At 37.0% G+C, this 16,618-nt stretch overlaps 1 protein-coding gene across 3 annotated transcripts in view; it reads right to left on the bottom strand.

Annotated features, from left to right (window-relative positions):
• The window catches only part of LOC119610268 (zinc finger CCCH domain-containing protein 18), a 135,798-nt gene that overhangs the window by 42,052 nt on the left and 77,128 nt on the right, over nucleotides 1-16,618 (bottom strand). For all 3 annotated transcript variants that reach the window (XM_037965412.1, XM_037965422.1, XM_037965420.1), the window contains 2 exons: nucleotides 10,677-11,444; nucleotides 10,082-10,613 (listed from right to left, as the gene is read on the bottom strand). In XM_037965412.1, coding sequence (XP_037821340.1) covers nucleotides 10,082-10,613; nucleotides 10,677-11,444 — 1,300 coding nt within the window. The remainder of the gene's footprint in view (nucleotides 1-10,081; nucleotides 10,614-10,676; nucleotides 11,445-16,618) is intronic.

The raw sequence follows: 16,618 nt of genomic DNA, 5'->3' as shown, positions 1-16,618 counted from the left end.
AGCTCAATTAGCGTATACTCTAGTATTTATCTATGTTTGTACTTATATTAATATTTTTGTTAGAATTCTTTGATATATCCCTATCTCTGTTTTAAATATGAATATTAATATTCATTTAGGTAATATATGTATCTTCTGATAATTCGTTTTTGCATTCCCAATTTAATCATACCATTAATATGAAATATAATCTTAGTTTCGCCCATCTTAATTGTGGGAGTTTTAATTTGAATCCAAATTACACAAAATTTGATGAGATAAGAAATATTTTTGAGGACTCTTGTTTAGATATAATTGGCTTAAGTGAGACTTGGTTGCAACCGGATGTTTTAACTAATGTAGTTAAAATTAATGGTTACAATTGTTGTCGGAGTGATCGTCCTCTGGGAATGAGAGCGGGAGGAGTTGCTCTTTTTATTTCTAAAAAGATTAATTTTAAGGTTGTGTATAAGAGTAAATTGTATAACATTGCAGAGTCTTTTTTAAATTGGAATTAAATTGTGGTGGTAAACCAGTCTTAGTGGGTGTGATATATCTGCCTCGTGGGACTAAAGAGCATATGTTAACGTTTGAGAGGTCGATTAGTGATTTATTAGTAAGATACCAGAATGTTGTTATGATGGGAGATTTCAATAATAATTTATTTGATATTAACAAATCTGTTTTTGTCCGAAATATTTGTAAAACCCCCTTATTCATAAACAACATTTTATTTTATGAAAGGTTTATAAAACAAAATTTCCATACGAAATTTCATTTATAAATCGTTTATAAAATAAAATTGTGTTTATGAATAAGGGGGTAAATATATTTTGCTTTCATAATTCTCTTCCAACCCATTTTGATTTAAAAACTCGAACAACTTCATTAATAGATTATTTTTTTGTATCCCACTTAGATAGGATTGAAAAATATGGGCAATTACAATGTCCTGGGGTGTCTCACCATTCGCTCATATATATGTCTTTAAATTTCCCTATTGAAGAAAAGGAGGGAATTATTCGATACTATGATTACAAGGCTGTTAATATTTCATTATTAGAATCAGTTGCTTTATCTTCCGATTTTTCTAGAATGTATGCAACTTCGGATGTAAATGACCAAATCCTCGTTTTGAATAGAAATTTGGATAATGCTCATTCTGTTGTACCTTTTGTGACTCGTAGAGTGAGGAATGTTGATGATTCATGGATCCGTTGTAATGAAATAAGTGAGCAAATTCTAAAACGATATTTGGCGTATAGTGCTTTTCGAAATAATAGAACAGATGAGAACTAGATTTTTTATTGTAAAATACGTAATAGAACCAAATCTCTAATTAGAAAAAAGAAACGTTTAGCTCACACTAAGATATTTAAAGGATTGAATAGCAAACAGTTATGGGATGTATTGCGTGATAGTGGTGTGGCTAAGGAAAACTCGTACTCTGAGGATGTTAATGTTGACAAAATGAATCACAATTTTACGGCTAATCAGTCGAATGATATGACTATAGATTTTAGTAAATTACGATTTAATAATAGTGGTTTTTCCTTTAGAGGCGTGTTGTTAAGTGAGCTTATGGAACATTTTTATGCAATTAAATCGAATGCTACTGGTAGTAATGGATATTGCTTAATGTTCTTAAAGCTGTATTTCACTATTCTAACCACCTCGAGTTTTCCTAATTGCTGGAAAATCGCACGTATCGTTCCTATACGTAAACATGGTGATTCCAATGATATTGATAATTTGAGACCCATTTCTGTACTGCCGATATTGTCTAAGGTAGTTGAAAGGATTATTAAGTCTCAAATTACTGATTATTTGGATCAAAATTCTTTATTAAATAACTCACAATATGGTTTTAGAAGTGGATATAGTACATCATCCTTACTTGTTGCCCTAACTGACACTCTAAGAACTAATTTAGGTTATGGTAATGTTTGTATACTTATATCTCTTGATTTAACAAAAGCATTTGATAAATTAAGTCATAATCTACAACTGAAAAAGTTGATTGAATTTTTTTCATTTTCAAAATCTGCAGCCTTTTTAATAGGTTCATATCTTTCGGGTCGTGGACAATTTGTCTCTTCTAATACTGAATCCTCTGGAATACTGCCCGTTAAAAGTGGTGTTCCACTGGGATCGGTAATTGGACCCTTATTGTTCACGATGTTCCTTAATGACTTATTTGGACATTTAAATATTGGCAAATGCTTTGCATTTGCATATGCTGACGATATTCAGGTCGATTTTTGTGGTAAACAAAAGAAGGTTGCGGTTTTTCAATCCATTGTGGATTACGGAGTACAGTGTATCTCCGAATGGATGTCTAATAATATGTTCACTATGAATGATCTTAAGACTAAAGCCATGGTATTTTCACCTACGCGGAATGTTATGCAAGGTATAACATTAACAATGAATAATGTTGCAGTTGAGTTTGTTGATGAAACTCAAATTTTAGGTGTAATAATTGACAATCGAATGAATTTTGAACGGCAAATCTCACACCTCATATGTACTGTCAACTTTTCGCTAAGAAGATTGTATAGATCACGACGACACGTGACTCGCGAGTACATCAACACTTGCCGCCGGTACTGGGGCGAGTCACGTGTCGTCGTCATCCTGCAATCGTGAGCAAAATACTACTACGGAGGTGGGTACCTTGGCCTCCGTGGCGGACAATGTGTCAAGTGTACAGCATGCCGCTGGCAAAAATATGGGGGTGAAAGAGAAGGATGTACTTGGAGAGAGCTCTAAGCTACCTCAGCCTTTAAATATAGGTGAGGGTTCCGACTCTGAATCCTCAGATGATAATAATAATACCATTATAGCAAATCCCAAAAAGGATGAAGTAGAGCAAATGGTGAAAGAGGTGAGTGATAGCATAGCTAAACTACCTATTACTAAGAAAAGACTTTCTGGAGCACAGAGGAGGAAGTTGAAAAAGATGCTTCAGGAAATCATAATTAGTCAATCCCACGACACTCCAAAGGAAAAATCGGACTCTCTCACAAGATCTGAGGCAAAAAGGATCAGGTCTCCCGAGGAGTTGACAACTGAGAATAAACCTAAGAAGAAAAAGAGCTCCCCGTCTTCTAATACACAGTCGAAGCCAAGCCATACTTCACTCAAAGGAATCTCAAGTGAGAATCCTGCGAGTAAGGGTGACAACGCCAAGCCAGATATTCCGAAGACGAACACGTCGGCGAAATCAACCTCGAAGGTAAGGGAATCTCAAAAGAAGCCCCGAAAAACGAGGAAGGAGAAGCTAGACGGAGGAAAAGGAAAAGAGCCGCCATCTTACGCCAAAGTTGCCAGAAGTAGGCACCGGGACGATCTCTGCTATGCAGTTTACGATGCCGGTAATCCGACAGACAAAATTCCAATAGACCAACAGAGTAAAATAGAAGACCTGGTCAACAATAAGATTGCGGACCATGCAATCGCTTCAAAGGGCAAACAACCAATAGAGAGCGAGAGCTGCGAGTTCAGCATGGGCGTGATGTTGATGAGGTTGGCATCACGAATGTGTTAGCACCCTAAAGAACTTGGTGGAAAGTAACCCTCCTCCCTGGGACGGCGCTAGGCTGGGACTGGCAAAGAAGAGCGAGCTTCCGGTGCTCCTAAAGTCCACTGTCTACATAAAAGGATGGGGCAGTAAACTGGCTAATGAACGTATACTGGAAATTCTTGGAGGTCAAAATGCTGAGCTGGCCGTGGAAAAATGGGATGTCTTTTACAGGAAAGAAGAACCTGAGGGAACTTTATTTGTAATAGGTATCGACCAGAAATCCATGACTAGTATTGCCAAGAATAAAGGTAGGGCTTAGGTTAGGTTAGGTTAAGAAGGGTTATACACCGTAAAACGGTGTATATCCACTCGGAGACCATAAGGTCCATTGTGATTCCCTTCAAGAAGTGAAGATTCAAAAACAGAGAAGCCAAAACACTTCCACAACACAAGAATGAAAGAAAATAGAAAAGAAAATAGGTAGAGAGTGGAGATTCAAAAACAGAGAAGCCAAAAACGCTACCACAACACAAGAATGAAAGAAAATGGTAAAGAGGTCATATTAATAGATAATTAAATAACAGATAAGTAAATAATTTTATATGTATATATAATAAAGAAAATCCATGTCCCCCTATAAAGCCCAGTTAAAGAAGTGACTAATTCCCTTGACAAAACCTAGTAGACTGCGAGGGTTAAGTCCCGCAATTTCCCCCAGTTCGCCATGGAACCTATTCCCTAGCCATTTCAACCTGAGGTTCTGTATCCTAGGACACTGGCAAATAATATGCTCGATCGTCTCTACTTCCTCCTCATCCTCGCATAACCTGCAATAGTCCGGTACACTACTGTCCCACTTACTAACAAAGGTTCTAACTGAGCAGTGTCCAGTTAGAATCCCTATCAGAACCCTTAGACTGCATCTGTCCAGTCCTATAAGTATTTTGGTAGCACCCATATCAAGTTTTGGCCACAGGGCCTTTGATATTTTGCAATCCAATCTACTATTCCAGGACTGGTTAATGATATCACGTATTCTTTCGAATATCAACCTATTATAGTGACAAATGGGTGGTTTAACCATCCTTTCCCTGTCATCTATATCAAGGTTCGAACCTAGTCTAGCTAGTTCGTCCGCAACCTCATTACCATGCACATTACAGTGCCCTGGCACCCAACACAATCTAATGACAAACAGTCTCATAATGTCCCTAAGGGCATTTCTGCAATCTACAAAAATACTGCTATTCCTATTCCTGATAAGGACACCGCAGTGCCATCAACAGTACCCACTGCATTAATAGCCACTTCAGTCTATCCGGAGGACTCAAATCAAAAGAGCGAGGAGGTGACCAACAACTCGCTGGAAGACAGTTTAATGAATGACCATGATTGAGGTTATCCAAATAAACCTCCATCGGAGCGAGACAGCTACCAACGCTCTGATGACTAAAATCAACACAGGTAAAATACATATAGCTTTAATCCAGGAACCTTGGACGATTCGTAACAAGGTTTCTGGATTAAATCACGTAAATTTCCAACTTTTCTACGCTGATACAGGATCTCGCCCGAGAACATGTATCTTATGTCACAAGAACTTATGTTTTCTCCTCTCAACAGGATTATCAACATCGGATGCAACGGTGCTGAAGCAAGGTCGTGGCAACATATTCCTTGCATCTATTTACCTGCCTTTCGATTCTCCGACACTACCACCAACGTCGGATCTGATGAAACTGGTTGAAGAGGCACGAAGAAAAAATAAGAAAATTGTAATAGGTTGTTATGCCAACTCGCACCATGTAGCTTGGGATAGTACAAACACCAATCGCAGGGGACAAGCCCTCATGGCTTGTCCCCTGCCTTCGTCAATAGAATTAGAGAAGAAGTATTAGATATAACTATATGTTCAGAAGAGCTTATAAACGAAATTCAGGATTGGAGAGTTTCGGACGAGCACTCCTTTTCTGATCATCGGTACATAAGATTCAAAATACTAAGGCCACCACCAAAGTCGATAAAGTTTCGGAATAAGTCTAAAACTAATTGGACAATGTTCGGGACCTTACTAAAGAACCGTTTAGGTCAGTGGAAACGTTCACAAGTGCCCTGGTTGAATCGTTCGAGGACAGCTGCCCTCTGCGAGAGCGGAGATCTGCCCAGGAAAAACCCTGGGTAACTGGGGAGATCCGGAACTCTTCGCAAACTATTTAACCGGGCACGGCGTAAAAAGACCGCAGTATACTGGGATGAGTATCGTAATAAACTTAGTGAATATAAGAAAATCGTTCGAAAAGCCAAACGAGACTCCTGGAAACTTTTCTGTGAACAGGTAGATAGCGTAAATGACGAATCGAAGATAAAAAAATTTCTAACCAAAACTCATGTCCAACCGGAATCTATGATCGATGACACGGGCAGGAGGCTTGAGGATATGGAGGAGACAATGAAACTCCTAATGGATTCTCATTTCCCACCCGGTATATCGAAAAACATAGATGAACCGATATTGGAGGAAGGGGAGGGTAACACGGAAATAGTTATTACAGCTGACATGGTTAAAGGGGCAATCAAGAGCTTTGCTCCCTATAAAGCTGCAGGGCCGGATGGAATTTTCCCGGCACTTTTGCAGATGGAGGCGGGACTGGTTTCCGTACATCTGTCACAAAATTGGCATATACCCCAGTTAAATGGCAGGATGCAAGGGTAATATTTATACCCAAACCAGGGAAACCTAGCTATGCGACACCTAAGTCCTATCGACCGATAAGTCTTACGTCCTTCCTACTTAAAACCTTGGAACGGATAGTCGATAGCATGGTTAAAAGCAGCATACCATACAAAGACCTTAAATATAAGCAGCATGCTTATGTAAAGGGACGATCGGTGGAAACCGCTTTAAATGAAGTTGTCCACTACATAGGTGAATCTTTCGATAGCAAACTGTATACACTGGCGGTATGCATTGACATCGAAGGCGCTTTCAATAACGTGCACACTGATACCCTTATCCAATCCCTAGACCAGTTTTATGTTGACCGGGTGCTCCGTAACTGGATCAACTACATGCTAAGGAACAGATGGATAAGCTGCGAGATGTACGATATAACTATCAGGAAAAAGGTATTTCGCGGTATACCACAGGGTGGCATTTTGTCACCTTTACTCTGGGTTACCACGATTAATAGCCTCCTATGGACCCTAACCGAGAAAGGACTTAGACCTGTCTGCTATGCAGACGATGTCGTAATACTTTTAAAGGGAAAGGATCCAAATTACTTGTGTAGAAGTGCTGAGGAGGCTCTGAATACGGCCTTGAGCTGGGCTCAACCGAGAGGCCTCAATGTTAACCAGGCGAAGACGGAAATCTGTCTTTTCACAAGACAAAAATTTCTACATATACTGAACCTTGCTTCCTGGGCAAGAAGATACCGGCGACAGACAAAGTTAAGTACTTAGGTGTAATACTTGACCGGAAATTAAAATGGAGACACCACATAGAAGATAGGATCAACAAGACACATCGGTGCTGGGCGATATGTAGGAGAACCATAGGCATGAAATGGGGTCTTAGTCCTACTATGACAAATTGGCTTTATAAAAGTGTAATTAGACCAATTCTAGCTTATGCTTCAATAATCTGGTGGACTGCTTTGGACAAAAAGTGTAATATCAAACTACTACAGGGAGTTCAGCGACGTGCCTGATCGCATAACAGACACTGAATATGTCGGAAACTTTGAAACGCTAATCCCAGATAGAATGTCTTGGTCAAGCGGAACATTAGAGCAAATACCAATAGGAATCCGTTGCTACACGGATGGCTCTAAATTAGGGGACAAAGTGGGCCTGGGGTTCTATATTGAAGACCCAGAAACAGAAATATACCACCGTTTACCTAATCATAACACAAGCTTCCAGGCAGAAGTACGATCAATAACGGAATGTGTAAATCGGATTAGAATAAATATGGCGCCCACAGGGCTTAATATATTAGGTGATAGAATTAAATCTAAGACCGTATTGGATTGTAAGAAAGCTTTAACTGAATACTCTCCCAGAGGTAAGGTTCACATCATATGGGTACCAGGCCACTCGGGAATAGTCGGCAACGAAAGGGCGAATGTAATAGCTTTAAAGGGAAGGGAGCTCGATGTAGTTAACCTGACAAACGCAAAACCATTCGACGCAACAAAAGCTGAATTAAAAATATGGATGAGAGAATCCCATAAGGCCTCTTCGAATAATGAAACGGTGGGTAGATCCACAAAGATTCTATGGGGTGACCCTGATGAGAGCAAGACGAGAAATCTTCTCAATATGAGCAAGTCTGAGGTTAGTATGATGGTACGTATTCTGAGTGGACACACAGGATTACGAGCACACCTATACAAAATTGGACGTGCGGATTCAGACGAATGTAGAGCACGTGGAGAGGACAGTGAAACTCTGGAGCACTTTCTTTGCCATTGTCAGGCATTCGTCGAAGTTAGATCCAAGTATCTTGGAAGTGATGTTATTCCGGAAATAACATTCTTAACCAACACCGATTGGAAGAATAGAATATGTTATATCAAGGAAAGATTAGTTTTTTCCGTAATCTCTGCTAAAAATGTTTGTTTTAATTCACCTTTAATCAATTTACTTTTCCAAATTATATTTCTTATTTAAATTTCATTACTTTTACTATTTTTTAATTTACTTAAAAACATTTCCATATTTTAAAATTCAAAATTTTCGCAAGAACTGCCTTAAACAACTTCTTAGTCAACTAACATAAAAATCAAATAACTTAAAAAGTGATGAAATAGTATAACTGTTCATTGTCTTTGCACTCAGACAAAACCGATCATGTTTATTCTTTTTCTCTTCACCTTCAATTCTTAAGTTTTTTCAACTGTCCCCTCTCTCTTTTACTCAGGGGACAGTCTTCGCTCTCGACGACTGTCTTCGCTCTCGATTACAAAGAGTACATTAGTGATGAATGATTAAAAACATTCAAATAGGCTACAACCAGCTGGTTAGACTTTAGTGGAAAATAACAATTGTGTCTCCAATAGATGTGTAAAATATCTACATTCTGAAGTACAATGAAAAAAAAAAACAATTTTTAAGTGTCACCTCACTCGTTTACCTAGGGTACCCAAAGTGACGACTGTCCTCCCTCTCGTTTACGAAGACTACGTTGGTGACAAATCACCCAATATATAGAAATTAGGGTCAACCATGTGGTTACACATTAGTGTAAATGACTGTCTTTTACGTATGCATTAGGGTGATCGATTATTCGACATTTTCCAAAAACCGGTTTTCGAATAGTTCGAATAGTTGACATTTAAAAAAAACCGGTTGATATTTTTCAAATACAGAAAAAACCGGTTAACCGATTTTTCATTATAAATAAAAGAAATATATTTTAATTTAAAAAACTTAATGTTTATGTTTAAATTTGATTAATAAAACATGGCCCGAAATGATTTTTAACAGTTTAAAAGATTATAACATTAGATCTAGTCGTCTGATTTACATTATTTTTTTAATATAAAAAAAAATAGGAAAAAAGTGGGACACTTCTGTTAAACATAAGGTACTATGTAATCCTAGCTTATTTTAAAAGCCCTGTTTAGGAAATTTGCATAGGCATTCCAACACTTCCATAAAATTTCAGCCGTAAATTAATTATTGTAATTGGAATATAATCTTAAGATTGATAAAATTTTATCAAACAGTTATCAATTTTACAAATAAATTTTTTTAATTAATTAGGAAAATCAAAGAAGTTTAACCAAAGGAGCTGTAGAAAAATCTAGCGTATATTTTTCTACAGCTCCTTTGGTTAAACTTCTTTGATTTTCCTAATTAATTAAAAAAATTTATTTGTAAAATTGATAACTGTTTGATAAAATTTTAAAATTTCCTCGACTCGAATATTTTTAAAATTTAGCCGGGCTGTATTATTATTTACTTAAAAATTTCATTTAAATAATCTTTGAATACAAAGCAAATAAAAGTATTCGAAACCGGTTTTTAAAAAGTGAAAAAACCGGGTTATTCGATATTCGAAAAATCAACATTAAGAAAAAACCGACATTGGTAAAGCAGAAAAAACCGGTTTTAAAACCGGTTGAAAAATCGAGTCGATCACCCTAGTATGCATTGACTCTTTATCGAACTGCTGGGTATGCTATTATGCTGGAAAGATAGTTTTCTTTAGAAGATAAGATTAGTCGAAATTTTAAGAAACTATAATTTTAATGACCCAATTTTTGTAGAATTAAAAAATAGTCCTATTATTTACCCAATTTTACACTTTTCAATCGATTTGCGGCACCGGTTCCCGTTATCCGATTTGGCTAAAATTACACCAGTTAGTTTTAGACACTGTTGAACAAAATAAGACCCATCTGAGCAAAATTAATATTCCTTTTACACCTCTAATGCACATATAAAAATGGAACAACGAAAAATGTCCTCACGAACTTACTGCCTCAATGCTTCAAATGTTGCTTGCAATAAACATTGTTAAAAAACGTGATTTTCATATTAAATTTATAATAAGGTATGAAAACTTACTTGGGGATCCCCTTAGTTTTCTTGGTGGTGGAGTAAGTGATCGTATATTTCGTCCACCGGATCTACGTGTTAGTGAAGGTGATGTTTTGTGTGAACTGCTATTATAACGACGTCTATGGCGGTCACGTGGACTGAGGGATCGACTGGAGTCAGAACTGGAGTCAGATTGTGAACTACTTGAACTTGTATAAGATGAATTACTGCTGTAACTACGACGCTCTCGACGCCTTTTCTCTCCGTGATCACGAGATCCCCCTCGTCCATTTGGTGATTTTGAACGCATCCAAGGATCATTCCAGTCATCGCTACGGCCTATAGGCTCAACTCTTTGTACGATCACCTCCCGCGCGGGACGAATGCGCCTCTCATCTTCATACTGTGGCATTCGATGAGGAGGGAGTTCCCTATATCGAGTAGATCGTCCATATGGATCAACTTCATCATAATGTGTTAATGGTGGTCCACGCCCATAACGATCACCGCCATTATAAACATCTGTCGCCGATTCAACATATAAAGAATGTCGAGCATTCTTTAAGAGCATAGTTAAATTGAAATAAAAATTTAAAATAAATAACTAATAACACAAACTTACTTCGGAAGGAGATAATCTTTCCTTTAAATAGTATGGATCTTTCTCTAACTCATCTGGCGACAGCGTTAAATTCATTTTTTTATCTTCGAAATCCATATCTTGCTCCTTTCGCTTATTGGCTTTTCTCATCATTTCTTTAGCAGTTCGTAGACCCCTTTCCCAAGCACTTTCAACAACTACTGGCCCATCTAAGGCTACTTTGCGAGTTTCATGATTGGGTGGATAGACACCAGTGTTATGATGTAGAGAGGAACTACGATGATGTATTACAGGACGTTCATTACGATAGTCGTGGAAATCCGATGTATGTAGAGAATAAGTAGAACCACGATTTCCAGCATTACTTCCGCTAGGTGGCAGTGGAACAGGTCGAACTAGGTCGAACATGGTATAATTCCCCTTATCAGTTACACCAGGATGAAGAAAACGACAACTCATACCCCAAGTACATTGCCCACGTGTGTAAAATCTACATACTGGTTTGGGTTCTGTTTCCTCTGGTCGTTTCTCATCCTCATCTGAGACTTCTCCTTCTTCTAACTCATCTTCATCCTTTTTTGATATATTTATCTTTTCCTCATTTTTATAATTTCCTTTTTCAGGTTCTTCTTTTGCATCATTCTTACTAGCTTCATGACATTCACCTTCTTCGGCTTCAAAATCTAAAGCGTCTTCATCGTGAGCTTTAACCAAATCTTCAAACGATTCTTCAGCTTTGCCTTTTGTACTTATTTTTTCATCTTCTTTAGGAGGTGTTGTACATTTTTCCTATGAAAATTTAAGTATGCTTTGAATTAAAATCACATTTTGATACTTTATTTTTAATTTTGGAACAAAAAATCAATCCTATTCTATTCCTTAAAGTGTGTAGATTGTGCTAGTTAAAACTTTCTTGAAAAAAGATAGTGGCTCCTGGTAAAAATTCTAAAAGGAGTCAACAACCTCAGATTTCAAAATTATTTATACAAATTATCTTCTTTTCAAAAGTATTTATACATTTAAAAAAATCGTTAAAAACACTCCAAACTAACCGTATACGTAAATTCTTTTGATAGTTTATTCTTATTATCTTATTTCCTAAACACAAATATTTATAAAAAAAAAAAACTCAAAAACTTAGGTTGTGATGAAAATTTAGTTGGGTATGTGGACATTATAATGGGGAAAATTAAATTGAATTTGATTAATAATAGTCCACAGTTTATGAAAAATTACTAAATTATACGGAAATTTAAAAAATAGAGTCAAAATTGGTAAAAAATATTCTTAAAAATATCGTTAAAAAGACCGTTTGAAGTTGCTCTAAAGATATGGTTGATATGGTAAAAATATGGTTGAGAGAAAACAATTCAAACCTAATCTCTAAATCCTTTATAATCGACACATTTTTCGTTGTACTGCTTTGTGCTTAGCTCTTCTGAAATGATGGATATCTTTATTTATTTCAAATAATCATGTATGTTCTGTTGTTGTTGTTGTAACAGCTAAAACTATACAATAATCTAGTTGGGGGTGGTTCTACATCAATGTCCAGTCCTAAAAATTGGGCTACTTCAACTGGATGCGTCCATAAATCCATTGGACAGAGTCAAGTAGAGTTGGCTGAGAAGTTGAATATGTTGTGGGTATCATGAGGACCCTGACCACATGCAGGACATTCGTTGGGGACGGCACGGTCTATACGTAAACAGTAGGCATTGAGCCTGTTGCTCCATCCCGATCTTAGTTGTGCCAGAACACTCTTGTTATCCGCGGCAGGTTTTCTTCCGTGTCTGCTATGGGCGGTGGGCGACCTCCAAGTACGACATTCATGCGGTATCCTGCGACCGCGGAATTTATGGCGTCTCTATGAATGTCGTTCAAAGCTGCCGAATACGAAGATCCTTCCTGACATGCCTCGGGGGAGTATCCAATTGTGTGATGTTAAAATTGGGATGACTTCTCCGATGACATCCCACGAGAAACTGTTTAGTCAACATGACATTGTGTTCCTTGACTGGGAGGACCTTCGTTACCTCGTGCAGGTGATGTTCCGAGGTAATTTGTAATCAGCCCGTTACAGTCCTAAGGGCGGCATTTTGGCAGCTTTGAATGTTTCTCCACTGGGTATCACTTAGCGAAGGTGACCACACTAAACTCCACGAACGACTGACGGCCACTCAGATAATTTACGATCCATCTCTTCGTGTTGTTGGGCATTGTGGATTGCAGGATATCCTCGAAGAGAGTGGCGTGACTGACAGTGTCGAAGGCCTTCGACAGGTCCGTCGCGTCTTTCCCAGGTTTTAAAATGGGAATGACTCTACACTTTTCCAGGCTTCGGGTATTACGAACTTGCTCACTGACTTGTTGAAGACCATAGTCAGGTACTCAACTCTGCGCCTGGTTGCTTTCTTTTGGTTTACGTATTGACGGCGTTCAGAGACGATAAAATCGTTAGGTCGATCCAGACAAACGATTATGGGTAAGTGGTCTGATCCCAGAGAAACTACGGCTCGCCATGTTGCGTAGTTGATCAAACTGGCACTCGCTATGATGATGTCGGTACCTAAAGAAGAGTGCCAGAGCTGATGGTGGGCGTTGAAGTCCTGATATCGGGACGGTAGCCTGCTGGACAGCTGGCTACAGGCGGAATATAGACATTATAGAGCTGTAAGTCGGTTTCTCCCGATCTGACTGCAATACGTTGAACTTCAAGATATTGGTCTCTGGAATTAGAATCGAGAGAAAGAGCTCTATACTGCACGGTGTTATGAATGAATCTTTTCGAAGAATGTTGTATCCGTTACAACTTTGCAGACTGGAATTGTTCGTCAGTTTCGTCTCCTGGACCGCAGCGACCACGATGTTGTTGTGCTGCATATATCGGGTTATCTCGGAAATTTTGTTTTGGAGGCCATTGTAGTTGAACTGCAATATGGATATCATCCCAGGTCTCCGGAGTGCAATCGAATGTGTTAGCGGTGACGGGAATTGTTGTTGCTGCTGCTGTTGTTGTGATTGCAGGGGAGAGGGCGGAGGGGTAGCGTAGGAAGATGACGATGTTGTTGTCGATGACGCTGATGAATCTCGCCGTTGTTGTAAGCCGCATGGGGAGATGAAATTTTCCGACCACTCTCGATGATAGTTAAATCCGGAGCAGTTCCTGAGATGACACCAGCCCAAACAAGAGTTGCACCTTAATTAGATGGACATATGGTGCAGTCGGTTCTGGCAAACTGTGTAGAACCATGGTCCGGGATTTAATTCAATTCCGACACGGAACAAAATGGTTGCGGAGCAGAAATGCCGGAAGATGTTGCTCCGCTGCAGAAAATTGCATTGTTGTTGCTGGAGTTGACAGCCCTTGGCCGAATAATTCGGGTCATTCCGGTACGTAGAACCGGCTGTCGGGGAATGAATGTCTGTTCTGTAAATCGACTCGGTTTCAAAACCGAGAAGCTTAAAACCCGAATTTGGTGTTCTGCAAATCGAATTTTTTGAACGTAAAATTCAGAAAAATAATCAAATTTTAAATGAACAAGAGTTTAAAATGCCCATAGCATTTATATTAAGTTACAATTATATTTAAAAACGCAAAAAAATAATTATTTAAATTCTTTGAATAAAATTAAAATTTACTTTCGACTAGGTTTGTGTACTCGGTTTTAAAACGAGAAAAGTTATGAGAATTCATTTTTAAATGAGAAATTTACTCGGATTCGGTTTACAGAACAGACAGGAACATATTAAATTTAAAAGGCGACTCTTATGTCCATAATACTGTCACAGATGAAAAAGTTTTCAGTTGAGTATCTATCCACAATATTAAATAAAAAATACTCGGGGCGTAGTTTCAATAAAATTTAAAATTAATAGCGGTTTTCACTCTTGGTAGTAAAGTACCATTGTATCCATGTTAACTATGGTAGGTATATTATAAATATTACAAATATACAACGCTGTATTAGAGTTACCATGAAAAAAGGTCTAGTATATAAGCTGATAAATATAAAACTAAAAAAACTAAACAGCTGATCGTCTATCCGCCAAAATAATTTAGATTTGATTTTTTTGTTATAAATTGTTCGCTAAATATTAAAAAACAAAAATGAGTGCAAATACAAATGTAAAAATAAAAAGAAAACGTGAAAAACTAAACAATAAAAGATGGACTGATGCCGAAATAAAGCAATTATTAGAATATCTGCAAGAACGACAAGATTTTGAAGTAAGTTTAAAAAATGTGTGCTTTTATTGAAATTTTAATTACATCTGTAAATATTTTAGAAGCCAACAGCCCAAATATTTTACAGAAAGCAAGTAACAGAGTTAGATGCATCTTGGGACATTGTCCTAGAAAGTCAAAAATCTTAAATCAAATTATAACAAAGCTGAGACTTGGAGAAAGTCGACCGGAGCTGGTTTGCTCGAAGCCGATGAAGGTGTCTCATCAGTACAAGGTAAGTAATCGTTTTGCTAATTATGTATGTTCATCGTTAATTGAAATATTTTTCTTTTTAGATAAACTAAGGAAGATGTGTCGATTTTACGACGAATTGCACAACATTTTTGGGAATAAAACACCCGAATTCCCCTTTGAAATATATGACAGCGCGATTTCTACTAATATTGGGCTTAATAGCACTCCGGTCACTGAAAGCACATTAGATGACCAAATAGACTTTTGTGGGTTTGCAAATCTAGATGAATACTGCTCAATCCCAGTCATACAATATACAGGTTCTGTAGACATAGAAGGTGAATCCGCAGACATGCAACCTTCATCTTCATGTTCACAGACTTCAGCTTTAAACGAACCATCTTCACCTACAGAAACTAACGGAAACACTGGTTTGCAGAATAAAGATAAAGCAGTGCAAGAATTTGCGGCAAAATTAAAAAGAGCTGCACAAAAAAACGTTATAGATCAACTTTCATTGATCCTTTCCTTTCCAAAAATTAAAAATTGAATTTGAAAAAGAAAAATTTAAGAAAGAATTTGAACTGAAGGAAAAGCTGTTTGAAGAGGAAGTAAATGAGCGAAAGGAAAAATTAAAACAGAAAAAAAAAAAAAATAGAAATGGAAATGGAAGAAGAAGTAAAAGAAAAGAAAGAAAAATTAGAATTAAAAAAATAGAAATAGAAAAGGACGAACGATTGCGTATTTTGGAGCTGGAAAAAGTATGAAATAGAAATGCGGTATAAATATGCTTCACAAAACCGGGAGTAATTTATATTATTTAATATAAATATATTAATGTTTTTATGTTAATTATTCAAATAATAAAGAATAAATTGCTTGTCTTTTGAATTCAAATTTTTGATTGATTGATTGAATTCTTTGACTTCTGGTCCATTTTATAGAATATTGTGTAAAATACAGCATACATCAATCCATTGGCAAGAAAATAAATGGCTTTGAGAAGAATTAATTCGCATTTTTAAGCCTTTTTAAATTATTGAACCACATTTAGAACTAATCGACGGTAGGATGTACACAAAATTGTTCTCGATAAGTTCATCCAAAATATGGTCTTTCATATTATGACACAAGTTTCTAGAAAAAATTAAATCTTCATCACTTTATACGTAGTCGGTTATATCTGCAATATCCATTTTATCGTTAGCATTTTTCACTAAAAAATCTATAATTTTACTTTTTTCTGATTGTTTAGGCATTTTTTAATTTAAATTCATTTATTTTTTTTTTTGCGGAATAACAATAATCAGCTGTTTATATAAGTTTACAATAGATGAAAAAAGTCCTCACGCTTTATTGTCAAAAGTATGAGTAAATATAATAGAGTATTATATATACAACTAAAAGCGAAAACCGCTAATGTTTATTTCATTTATACCCCATTTACACATACACGAAATCTAGTAGATTTCATTTGAAATCTCTTTACAAATCTAGACCGTTTATACTTACTATTTTTGATATTTAGGAAAATTTCATT

This window comes from Lucilia sericata, unplaced genomic scaffold (genome assembly GCF_015586225.1).
Source record: "Lucilia sericata isolate MDLA Ls3-8-SP2 unplaced genomic scaffold, ASM1558622v1 Contig000027F_arrow, whole genome shotgun sequence".
NCBI lineage: Eukaryota > Metazoa > Arthropoda > Insecta > Diptera > Calliphoridae > Lucilia > Lucilia sericata.
This window is presented reverse-complemented; position numbering and strand designations above follow the sequence as displayed.